Source organism: Gouania willdenowi, chromosome 10 (assembly GCF_900634775.1).
Source record: "Gouania willdenowi chromosome 10, fGouWil2.1, whole genome shotgun sequence".
Lineage (NCBI taxonomy): Eukaryota > Metazoa > Chordata > Actinopteri > Blenniiformes > Gobiesocidae > Gouania > Gouania willdenowi.
In genome coordinates this window covers 20916956-20930252 of record NC_041053.1, presented here as the reverse complement: position 1 = coordinate 20930252, position 13297 = coordinate 20916956, and the positions used below count along the sequence as shown (strand labels likewise).

At 40.3% G+C, this 13297-nt stretch overlaps 1 protein-coding gene across 2 annotated transcripts in view; it reads left to right on the top strand.

Moving 5' to 3' along the window:
• Nucleotides 1–13297, top strand: part of nlgn3a (neuroligin 3a) — a 191293-nt gene that overhangs the window by 164974 nt on the left and 13022 nt on the right. For both annotated transcript variants that reach the window (XM_028459402.1, XM_028459400.1), the window contains one exon: nt 3502–4291. In XM_028459402.1, the coding sequence (XP_028315203.1) occupies nt 3502–4291 (790 nt within the window). The remainder of the gene's footprint in view (nt 1–3501; nt 4292–13297) is intronic.

Below are 13297 nucleotides of genomic sequence, written 5' to 3'. Positions count from 1 at the left end.
GTCAATTCATCATCCCTGTGTCTTATCAATCAAAGTCAGAACAAACACACACACATGCGTGCACACACACACAGATGCAGTCAGACATGTACACCTCCCAGTGTGGATAATTAGTGGATTCCCTCAGTGGGTGATAAAGCCTGTGCCTTCTTTCCTCTCCCTCTGACCTTCCCTAGTGAGTTTCATCCCACAGCAGGGATCACCACATACAGCTCTAATACATATTTATCGGTCCAGTGACAGCTCATGTGCACCAGATTTATGTTTCTCAAAAACAATAGTAAAGCTCCGTCACTCTTCTACTATTTCATCAACCAAAGCAGCATATAAATCCGACAATGTCAGCTCAGTTGCAGCCTCCTTAGCAGCAGGCCATCTGTTAGCTTTGATGCAGGTAGACATGGACGCAAACCAAGTTGCATTCAATAAGCACTCCTCAGTTACTGTAAAGTGACTTGATATATGTATGTCTGTCAAATCGCCTTTGCAATCACTGGGACTTCTCTGCTGGCAATGTTTTCTCGCAGCATCTTCTGATCAAAGGCCTTCAGAGTGGCTGTGGCATGGCTGGCAGCATCGGGATTCAGGACAAGCTCCCTGCCCTACGACCGGCTGTTTGTGCTGTGCAATCTGAGCTGAGATATGAAGAGAGGCAAAGGCACTAAAGAGCGAGGGGAAGGAAAAGGAAAAAGAGAGTGGATGAGGAAGGGGGTGGGATGTCAGGATTATAAGCCCCAGCCCTCCCTCTCTGCCTTTGAGTGGCCATCCTTCATCTTCCGTCTGCCCCTGTAATGCTTTCAAGAGGGAGAAACCCTCGACATCTGCTTCCGCTCCCATGGACACAGCACAGGCCACCGTCCTCCAGAGATGCTAAACCACAGGACAGCTCAAAGAGCAGTGTCAGGGCAAGGCTACTGAAGGCTAAAGGTGTCATCCCTGAACATGGATGCTTTAGCGCATGTGTCAAACTCAAGGCCCGGGGGCCAAATCCGGCCCATTATTTAGTCCAATTCGGCCCACAGGAAAAAAGTAAAAAATGGAAGAGAAAACATGAATTATTGCATAAATTACCAAATATTTAAGTTGTCGCTATTTTTGTCCCTCCAAACACACAACTTAAAAAAAAATACACAATGTTTGCAGGGGCTTTTTGTGCCTATATCACATGACTGCGGTCTTATTTTATTTTAAATTGTGGAAATAACTCTCATTTTTTCTGAATTCCAGCATTTTCCCACAATACTCTTCTAAATTACAAAAAAAGTGGTCACAAAATGAAGGACTTTTGAAGTGTTGATCTTACAGGGACTGATAACTGCCTCAACTGCCTCTTGTTGCTTGATATTGTCAGCACCTTTCAAACAATATCAATTATACGTGTAAGTGAAAACTAGGGTACATTAGTGTTAAAATTGCAATTTATTTCTAACTAATTTGGGGCCCACGTGAGCTCGAACTGCACTGGATTTGGCCTCCGGCAAAAAATGAGTTTGACACCCCTGCTTTTAGTCACAGAAACCAAAGACTTTCTAAAGAAAACATTGTGCTTAAAGCTGCTGGACAAAGATGTATTTAATTTTATCAGATAAATACATAGTCTTGTTCTCATAGATCAATCAATCAAAAATCTTTTGCCCCCAAAAAGATATATATTTAGGGTTGAAATTGAAATACAAATTCAATCAACATGTAGCTGTAAATGTCTAAGCATCACATAAGCAGAACTACATTTTGCCATTATTATTTGGATTTTAAAATAGAAAAACACTGTTTATCTGGTTTTTGTTTTATCTGTATATCTGTTTTGGTTTTAGATCATTTTAAATCAATTATTTGGTTTCAAAATAGAATGTCTAACAAATGAACAATACACAGATTCAGTTTCAACCTTATACATATTTTTTCGAGTAAATGATTTTGATTTATTCATCTATCAGGCCTACACTATAGATTTATTGGATAAAAAAAATGTCCGCGTTCAGCAGCTTTAAGATCATTTAATATGTTGACATGTAAGACTTACCATCTTATATGCATCAAAGTCATTGTTTAAATTCACAAACTGTGGCTTGTACTGGTGAACAGTCTTACCTCAGGAACAATTCTCACTCAGACACATTAGCTGTACTTACTACTTGCAAACAAATGAATGTAAATGGGTCTGTAAATAAACACTTTGTCTTCGCCAGAAAGAAACAAGTCCCCTGCTGTCTCTGATTAGGAGCACCAAAGTGATGTATCTGGCACTTAAGTCAACTGTTTACCTCATAAATGCAAAGATTTTAACACAGCCACCCACACTGATGCTTAAGTATTAGCGAGTTAGCATGCCTATTTGAGACATGTAGGAGGCTTGAATGTGGGATCATCTACATGGATTAGATAATTATTTTTGTTCATTTTCATCATCCGATATCATGGGGATTTCTTTAGCTGGCAATAAAACGTTACGGTCAAGAATAAAGAACTTTAACTGATATTCTCAGAAATCAGAAAACCAGTTTTAATGGGAACATTGTACTGAGAAGAACATTGAATGGTGGTGTCAGGGGTGGTGAAGGCCTATGAAGGTCATACAGGAATACATTTGCTTTACTACAATACACCCCCGAGACTGTAGATTAGCCTGACTCCCACAGCTTTTCCCTGTGTATATATGTACACGTGATCTCTTGACTCTTATGTCAACTTGTGTCAATTTCTGTTGCCAATGCATAAGATAATGCATTGGCTTACCTTAATGTTGTTTTTCAGTGTGCAATAATTCAGTGCTTGTGAAAAGGTTGAGTTCATTTTCCTTTTGCAAATGTAGAAAGTAGGCGTCTAATTTTATTTTTAGCAACCCACTGATGAACTTTTCTGAAATTTAGTTTTTTGTTTTTTTTTTTTTTAAAGGAAAATTGTCTTTAAACTTACGTGAGGCATCACAAAAGCAGCTCTGTGGTATGCATATAATGACTGTGAAATGGGGCATCTGTGACTATAATTGCAGTGTTTGAGGTTCATCCAATTTAAGCTACCTTGAAAAGTACCTTATCACTGGCAGGGAACAGGCTACACAGTTCATATATTCACCACTGAAATCAGACTGTCGTGCATTTAACAGTTTTTAAATATTTACCAGTGAGAGTAGTTTGCTTGTTTTTAATCATTTTGTTTTTGTAACTAAGGTGAAGACTGGACCAGACTCTTGGCATCTTTTCCTCACACACACACACACACACACACACACAGCCTATTTCTCGTGTGAAAGTGTATAAAGATGGATGGGAGAGGAGAAGATGACAGACAGGGAGCTGATTCCTTTCCCTCTCAGCGAACTGTCTGTAAGACCAGACCATCACTACGTTGATCCCATTATTGTTCTCGGTGGCATTGAGGACTTGTTACATCTGGCCTTTGTTTTTCTTATCAGCATCTATCATGTAATATAAGTGAATTATCTTTCCTGATAGCAACACTCTAAATACCTCCGTCTCTCTCTCTTGTGTCCTTGTACAGGTCTGTTCCACAGAGCTATCATTCAAAGCGGGTCGGCCCTCTCCAGCTGGGCGGTGAACTACCAGCCAGTCAAGTACACACGTCTCCTTTCAGAGAAGGTGGGATGTAATGTTCTAGACACATCAGACATGGTGGATTGTTTAAGGAAGAAGAGCTCCAGGGAGCTGGTGGAGCAGGACATACAACCAGCAAGGTACCACGTGGCCTTTGGTCCTGTAATCGATGGCGATGTTATCCCGGATGACCCTGAGATCCTGATGGAGCAGGGCGAGTTCCTGAATTATGATATCATGCTGGGGGTTAACCAGGGGGAGGGGTTGCGTTTTGTAGAGAACGTGGTGGATTCAGAGGATGGCGTCTCTGGAAATGACTTTGATTTTTCAGTCTCCGACTTTGTGGACAGCTTGTACGGTTACCCAGAAGGCAAGGACACACTGAGGGAGACCATCAAGTTTATGTACACAGATTGGGCGGACAGGGACAATCCAGAGACACGGAGAAAGACTTTGGTGGCACTATTTACTGATCATCAATGGGTGGAGCCATCAGTGGTGACGGCTGATCTCCATGCTCGCTACGGATCACCCACTTACTTCTACGCCTTTTACCACCACTGCCAGAGTCTGATGAAGCCTGCCTGGTCGGACGCTGCTCACGGAGATGAAGTGCCCTATGTGTTTGGTATTCCTATGATCGGTCCCACTGACCTTTTCCCCTGTAACTTCTCCAAGAACGATGTCATGCTTAGTGCTGTGGTCATGACCTACTGGACAAACTTTGCCAAGACTGGGTGAGTAAAACTACATTTTATAATGCAGAGAATTAGTTTATTCAGTCTGTTATTTATTTTGCATCTAAGAAAAGATAAAAATCCATGTACAGTTTATGGATCATCTCAGGCAGACCTTTTCAACCTTGGGGTTGCCTGGAATTTAAATGGGGCTAGCTGAAATGTCTAGTAATTGATAAAAGAAAAAAAAAAATATTAATTAAAAATGTATTTGTAAAATCTTTATTATTAGTATTATTCTTTTTTTCAAATTAAAACACAAACCACAATCTTAAACAACTATAATAAAAATAATACTGATAATAATGCATTAGATTTTATAAAGTGCTTTACACTGATGTGCATTATTCTTTCACTCCACACACAGTGGGGGTAAGCTTCAAATTTAGCCATGGCTGCCCTGGGGCAAACTGTCAGAAGCAAGGCTACCATTGTGCTCCATCGGTCCCTCCGACTACTACCAACTCTCACTCACATACCACATATTCATACAAGCCAATGTGGGTGAAGTGCCTTGCCCAAGGACACAACGACAATGACTTGGCAAGAGCGGGATTAAAAACCCCAACCCTTATTGGACAACCCACTCTACCACTGAGCCACGGTTGCCTCAATCTATACTTTTACTTTCTCAATTATATATCTATAGTTTAAATAAAATGCAGTATAAAAATATCTGAGCTTGTCACTAATCCTGGCTACTTTGTGTTTGTAACACAGTGCCACTGCCCGCAACTGCCCCCTAATGATGCCCCCCCCCCCCCCCCCACACACACACACACACACACTCTTCCCACTACAGGGGGAGCTTTTTTATTTATCAAAGATATCTGACTGGCTATCACAACTGACTATGTCCATTCACTGACAGCGGACGGGAGTCTGCTCCATAGATATGGTGTGGTGTAATTGTTTTACATTTGAGCTATTGAACATACCCTAGAGCTGTTGTTAGGATCAGCCAGAGCCAGAATGTGTATATGTCTATGGCCTGCTCTGTTGAGTGGGTAGTGGAGGGTTTTTGTGCCTCCCGCAGGTTTCTTAATGCCCCCCCATTTAATACCGCCTGGCACCGACTCTGTAGTGCTGGGATTTCTCGCTGAATGTTCATCACTTGCTTTGACTGACGACAAATGAGCCTGATGATGTACTTGATGGTCAAAGGGACATGGTGATTAGTCTCAGAGGTGCAGGGGAGGAGCTAAAGAGGCAGCACATTGCCCAGAGCTCAAGTTGTAGTTCTCCGATCTAGAATTGTCAAGCTCATTGTGTGCTACCTACTGCCCCCCACTGGCCAGGATGGCTATTTCAACACAATGTAAGCACAGACAACCAACAATGCAAATCGTTTGGTGTCTGAATTGTTTTTTAGTTTGACCAAAAAGGGGAAATTGCTTGATTTCCTAGACAAAAATACGTGCTGTGTCACAGTAATTGAAAGTCACTGTTGTAGAGTAGAGGATTATCTATCACAGACATGTTGCTATTTAAAGGTACATTCTCTGTGTGTAAGTATTTTCGGTTTGAACGCTTTACTTTCACAGCATTGATTTGCTAACCGGGAGCTGTAATCATTGCTGACCATAGTGATTATTATGCACAACTGGACCGAGGCTTATGAATACAACCAAACCTAAAACAATAAAGAGCAAAATACAATACTTTCTGTTTTGTTTTTTGTTTTTTTTCCTCTCTCTCTTTTTTTAGCACCCAAATAATGATTAAAAATCTGAGAGAATCAGTAGAACGTCAGTAGGAGAAATCGGGTATCAGTACATGTGCTGCTGCAAAACAGGTTCGAAAATGGATCACACAGGACAGAAAACACATTTTTTTTCCTTAGCCTTTTTCTTTTTGTCTGGACTTTTCTGAGTGTCAGCCTGAAAACCTGAAATATATTGAATCTGATGAAGATTAAATGTTCCGCAATGTGTGCTGTGCCAGACAAGCTTCTCTGGCTAGCTGCAAAATGTTGGCATGGATGCCTACATTCAGCATACATAATGTGTATACATGGTTTGCTGTGTGTGTGTGTGTGTGTGTGTGTGTGTGTGTGTGTGTGCGTGCGTGCGTGCGTGCGTGCGTGCGTGCGTGCGTGCGTGCGTGCGTGTGTGTGTTCAACAGGAAATAGTATATATGTTATTTTGCCATAGGAACCAAAAGACACAAAGAATTATCAGGGAGGTATAGCAAACTCTTGCCCTCGGCAATATCGATTCCCTCAGCCTGAACCCAGTCCATCACTTGTCCTATGGAGGACTCACATGTCTCTCCAGGCTCAATTTCACCTACAACCATCTCATTTTGTATGACAACCAGTATTCATCCCTAACAACTTAAGTTAAATTTGACAAGCCTTGTGACTAAAGAAGTATTGATCCCATTTTGAATGAGGGACCGCCTGAAATTTTATGGTTTATCTAAATCTATATGGTTTGCATTCCAGTCTGCTTGCAAGAACCTTTAACTGCTAATGAAAGACAAGATGGACCGATGTCTGCCGTTTTGGCTCCTAAAGTAATGCATGGATGTTCATCACCGATGCTTAGGCCTCCGAGCTGCCTCCTCACTTTGGCTGCCACTATATGTTAAAGATCTTTGTGGGGAAAAATTTAAAAGTAGTAACAGATTACAAATACTCACATTACTGCAATTTAGTTGCTTTTATGGGTATTTGTACTTTTTTGAGTACATTTTTAAATCAGTAATTTTACTTGTGCTTAAGTACATTTTAAAAGAAAGTATATTGTTACATTTCTACACCCAACCGTTACGGATTAAATTGTTGTTTCTTTGTTTTATAATGATCAACGGACTTTGTGAAACTACAAAAAATGAAATGACCAGACAACAATCAAATGCATCACATCATAGCCGACCAACCAGATTAAACGTAATGCACGGCGCCAAAACGACATTGAATGCCTGTTATTTTCTCAGTTTTAGAGTTCATAGCCTGACTTTTTTTTTTTTTATTGAATTAATTGATGTTATTTTATCCAAAAATTAATTGTACATTTTGGCAAACCTTTTATTTTATACAGATGCCTTTGTGGAAAATTAATGACGTTCCAATTGTGCAAGATCTCATCTATTCCTTTTTAAGTTTGCTGTATGCAATAGAACCGTGCAAGATTTATTACCAAAAATAAATGTGGGGGCGAAAGTAACTCGTAACTTTTGCTTTGAATACTATTTCATTGAGTTACTTTTTACTTGTACTTGAGTATTTTATGTATGGCTTACTTGTTTGTACTTGAGTACAATTTCAACCAAGTAAAAGTACTTCTATTTGAGTAGGATATACTGTATCATCTTTACACCTCTGGTTATGGTAGCTCAAAAATGTTACAGTAGTAATAGTATTTATTCTAAGAATGTGCAAATAAATACCTTTGTGATGCTAAAATGAGTTCACAACAATTTTTGATTCGGATTCCAATTCCGGTACGCATTCACATTTGAATTTCTAAACTTGTACATACAGTAGCTAACTTATTGTGGGAAATGTTGACTGGGTGTTATACATAAATGTATATAAAAGGCCTATATTCACCCACCAGCCTTGAATTTGACACCTGTGGTAAAACCTATTTGGCAAGATCTAAACATTAACTATCTCGTACCCCATTTTTTTGTCCATCAAAGCATTGGCTGCAGACAAATTGATCTTCAATCAATGTCTATTGAGAGGAGTGTAAATGTCTTCATTTTTATTCAGTTCAGAGCAAGAACAAATGATTAAGTTTTGATCATAAAATGAACAACAAGTTAAAAAATTGTAAACTGAGCTCACGCTACATTTAAGGGGTCAATGAATCCTGTTCCCCGTCCGTTTGTCCACACTGTTCATTTGTGAACTATGAACCTAACTGACCAAATATGACAGCTGATGAGAACTTTCTTATGATATCTTGCAATATGCATTGAAATTATGCTAAAATCCTATACGATCCCGAAATAGAAAAACATGTGACATCATGAATAACAGATTTTTGTAGTCGTTGGGTTTAATGTTTGTTTTGTCGCTTGCACCAATCTCACATTATTGTTGCTTCTGGAAAAGTTTCCCACATTTTATGCTGTCAAATGAATAGTAATAAATGATAGCAGTCGGTTCTTAATTACTCCAACACATCAAATTGCACTTTAATGATAAACTGGTTTCAGCCCCGCAGATTGATTGAGATTAGGAGCAGGACAATGAGAGGATAAAACTGTATGTGGATCAGTGTTCACTGGGGTTATTTGTAGGTTGCTTTTGTGCAAGTACATACAACGGGATTATAGAGAAGCTACAATTAGGCACTTTCTAGATGGTAGAAAGTGTGGGATTCGAAGGTGGAATAGTTAAGATAATAATGGGCAGCTCTAGTTTAAGGCTAATTTTACAGCAAAATGGAATCTACCATGAACTCTTTAGAGGAGGATGAAGATGTGAGACATTTCCCACAGTCTCTGAAGTTCATTCTTCTCATTATTAGACAGTGCTGGGGATATAGATCTCCCCTCCAACACCCCACCCCCCAGCCCAGTCTGGATCTACTGGACACACTTTTAATTAAGACCCAGTTGAATTCTCTTTTCCTTGCTGGCCCATCCAACAGCCATCTTACCTGTAAAGCAGCACTCGCTGCCCTTCCAGATGTTTGTAATAAACTGGCCCAGATTGCAGTTCCTGCCCCTGTCTCTAAGTCGGCTGTAGAAACATGTGTGACATGATGTTGAGACACTTGGGCTGCATGTCTACAGTGTGTATCATAGCAGCATTTCCCCCCCAAAAGCCTTCCTGTCCCTGGCTCTCAAGTGTTATCTTTACAGGGCAAATCCTTTCTGCTTTTTTTTCCTCCATCAATGTCAGCAAAGCATACTAAGAGTGTGCACTGTCAAATCTCCTTAGTTGTCTGCATGTGCAAGTGTGTTTGAGAGACTTTAAACTTCCACCGCGAAGCTCAGGATTTACTCAACTCTGAATTATTTCTGTCTGGCTGCAACGTTTGTTTTGCTATTGATGGAGAAAATTGGCCTTTGTATTATCGCCATAAGTTCCTCTGAACCATTTCTCTGAAAACTTTTCAGGCATATTCACATGCTGCGACTTGCAAGTCTACTAAAAAAAAAATAAAAGCTGGCAAAACAATGTGACAGCACACAGGCAAACTGGCAGAACACTTCAGAAAAGACAAGATGATGAAAAGCCATGAGAAGATCAATCATTATATATCATTAGTGCTTTAAATATGTTGGCCCATCTTCCCATCTTCTATTTCTCCTGCTGGCTGGTGCTCATTTTTCTTTTTCTGTGTGTGTGAGTTCTCCCACATGCTGTGTAAGGCCGTGCTAGGTAGTTAAAGAGCAGAGCTGCCGTGTGTAGATTTTCCTCTTTTTCCCTTATTTTACTCATTATTCCATGCAACAAAATATAAAAACGTGTGTATCATGCCCATAAGACAAGATTGAGTTTACTTTATTGATTTTTGAACAAATGTAGATAGCACCGTCAAGAGTTTGTTTATAATGTGGTTTAACTCAGACAGTATTATTAAAAAAGAGCTATCTTGGTTTTGCATTTTCCTGTCAACAGAGATCCTCTCCTCTGCAGGATTAGAAACGCATATACATCAGCCACTTTTCCCATCTGACCTCATTCAAGCAGGGCTTCAGCCTTTTTTTTCATCCCAGCTGTCTAGTAGGTTACATCACTCATCCCTGATCTCTCTTCTTGTACTTTCCCCGATTATCCTCCATTCTTGTTTCGCTTGGATAGAACTAACTCAGACTGTAATGGCACTTGGGAGGTTTGGTGCAGTGTCGAGCAGCACAGCTACCTACGTACTCCATTAAATAGGCACTCACTTGATAGGAGATTTGTAGCCAATATCCTGATTTGCATTAGAGAAGGTAAGGAAGTGGCGTGGCTTGTTAAGGGGCTGGGTGTCATTGATTGGTGTCCATGCTATGTGCTGAATCTAATGAGAGGAAGACAGCAGGGAAGGAGAGAAAGAGGAAGTATATCAGCATGCATTCATCTTTAACTAATTTACTGTCGCATTAAAACTGGTTATATCTAAGTATGGTAGTTCAGGTATGGATAAAATTTGCTGAATGGCTATTAGAGGAAAAGGGCCTGTGGTGAAGATGCTGCAGGAGACGTTGCTTTTCTTTTCTTTTTCTTTTTTGCTGCCAGTCATTCATTCAAACAAATCAATAATGTCCATAATAAGCAGTGGTCTAAGAGCTTGTGTCCTCCAACACCTCCATCACCGACAAAGTCACAAAGCCTCACGCTGCATCACTAAACCTGCTGAACCTAAGGCTGCCATTAAATATGAACCGTGCATCACTCAGGCCTGTGGCCCAGTGTTCAGCCACGCTTTGAACCATGAAGGGCAAAAGTGCACAACCTGATAATTTGCCACCTTAGGGCTAAATTTGCTCTTTTATGCTGCATCAAAACAAAGTCTACAAACCAAATGTGATCTGTTTTTTTAAGTTGTTTTCAGGAGCCTTTTGTTGGACTTAAAGTAATTTTTTCTACCTGGTGCATGCATAACTGCAGACACTATGGTTTGGTCACACAAAATCAACAGGGCTTAACTTTAAATTTTTATGTAGTTAAGCACAAAAACTACTCAAACTACAACATTATTGCTTGTTCCTTTATATTGAGAAGCTATACTCAATTACTCATCTCAGGATTCATAGACCTTGAGTGCAGTGAAAATAGATTCTTGTCTCTAGCCTTAGGGCACCTAAACGTGTCTTTTCAGATTTGATGACGGCTAGGTCTATGATCATTCAAGCGCTTCAAATTACATCGGGATGGAAAAGGGAAGGAGGTACATGTGAAATGAAAAAAGAAAGAAAATTATATTCATTCTCTCCCTTATCTACCTTTTACATCAGTGCTCGCAGATACGGCTTAGAATAAGTAATGAACTCAGGTCCCATCTGCTGCTTGTATCGTGAGGGCCAAGAGTCGTGCAGGTGGCATGGAGTCGTACAGAAGAGCTGCTGAACACAGAAGGCTTTCTCTTGAAGCTCCCAGGGGAGGCCGACTGTCATCACTGCACCTCTTGTACATCGTTGTGAAATGCATTCAAGTGCTGCACTTGTTCGGTCCAATTGATAACCACAAATGTAAGCACATATGAATGCAAACACACCCGCAGGTACACACACAGGTACACAAAGTGTCAAATGTGAGGCATGTGTACACAAACCCCCACTCAATCACAAATATAAACACTCAGGAGCACTTAAACACGAATGGCAAGCCAAGGTTAGTGTCGGCCAGCAGGTCGTTGGGCTTGGGGAGGGTGGGGGGGGGGGCGGAAGAGATGAAGGCAATGGTTTATGATGGCAAAGCCACATGAACACATCACAGGAAATCTAAAAAAAAAAAGACCATTAAAAACGCCTGCTTTTATGGGTGTAATAATCCTCCTCTGCCAGGGAGTCCAGCCACGGCTCCAATGACCATCCAGATTAGGGATGTCTGACAGGACTCAGGCATCGCATTATGCCAGAGCTGTTAATGCTAGTCACATTCAGAATACCTTGTCACAACTGGACCAAAGTAACACGTCTGGAGCCTGTTTGGTGAAACAAAGCACTTTTCAGACTTTTGAGGCAAGGCAAGCCTAATTTTTTGTATAGCACATTTCATACCCAAGACAACTCAATGTGCTTTATATGATCAAAAAGTGCAACATAAAACATTCAACAGCTTAAAATCAATAAGAATAATAAAATCGGCAGCAAAAAACCTTTAAAATCATCATTAAAAACATATAAATACATCAACAAACATAATACATCAACAATAACATGACCAAAAATCTCCTTCACAATCATACGTAGTAGAGAAAAAGAGTGCCTTTAACTTTGATTTAAAAACGTTCACATTGCATGCTGACTTCAGCTCTGCTGGTAGTTTTTTCCACTTTTTTGCAGCAGCATAACAACTAAATGGAGCATCACTATGTTTACTGTGAACACTGGGCTCCACTATCTGAATCCATAGATCCATAGATCTGAGAGACCTGCAGGGTTCATACCTGAATAACATCTCCTTGATGTATTCTGGACCAAACCCATTCACAGATTTATACACCAGCAGCAGAACATTAAAGTCTATTCTGAGGCTGACTGGGAGCCAGTGTAAAGACTTTAAAACTGGAGTAATGTGCTCTGACTTCTTCGTACTGGTTAAGACCCGAGCTGCAGCGTTCTGAACCAGCTGTAGCTGTTTGATCTGTTAGAAGACCATTACAATAGTCCAGTCTGCTAGAGGTACAGTAAAAGCATGGACCAGTTTTCCTGATCTTTTTGAGTCATTAAACCTTTCACTCTGGAGATGTTCTTTAGGGGGTAGAAGGCTGTTTTTGTGAAAGATTTCATCTGACTGCTGAATGTCAGATCTGAGTTAATCAGAACACCAAGGTTTTTGACTTGGTCTTTAGCTTTTAAAGGTCGAGACTCAAGATACTCGCTGACAGCAGTCCTCTTTTCTTTGTTACCAAAGACAATCACCTCCATCTTGTCATGATTTAGTTGATGGAAGTTTTCACTCATCCAGCAGTTTACTTTTTCTAAACAGTGACACAACACCTCTATGGGACCATAGTCATCTGGGCTCAGTGATAGATATAGTTGTGTGTCATCTGCGTAGGTCTGATCACCAACCTTATAGTTCTGCAAAATTTGTCCTAAAGGGAGCATATGAAGGCTAAACAGAAGGGGTCCAAGAACAGAGCCCCAAGGGACCCCACACGACATTGGTAATCTGTCAGATTCAAAGATTCCAATGCTTACAAAAAAACTTCGCTCCTCCAACTAGGACTTAAACCATTGCATTACTCTTCTATTTTCTATTTATCCTAAATACGGAGCCACCAGTGTATGGTATAAACAACACGCTGCATCATCACGTATTTGCGACGTAAGAGGAACCGATAAGCAGAATTGACAGGCAAACAAGCAAACGATTTCTTGGATTTGGAC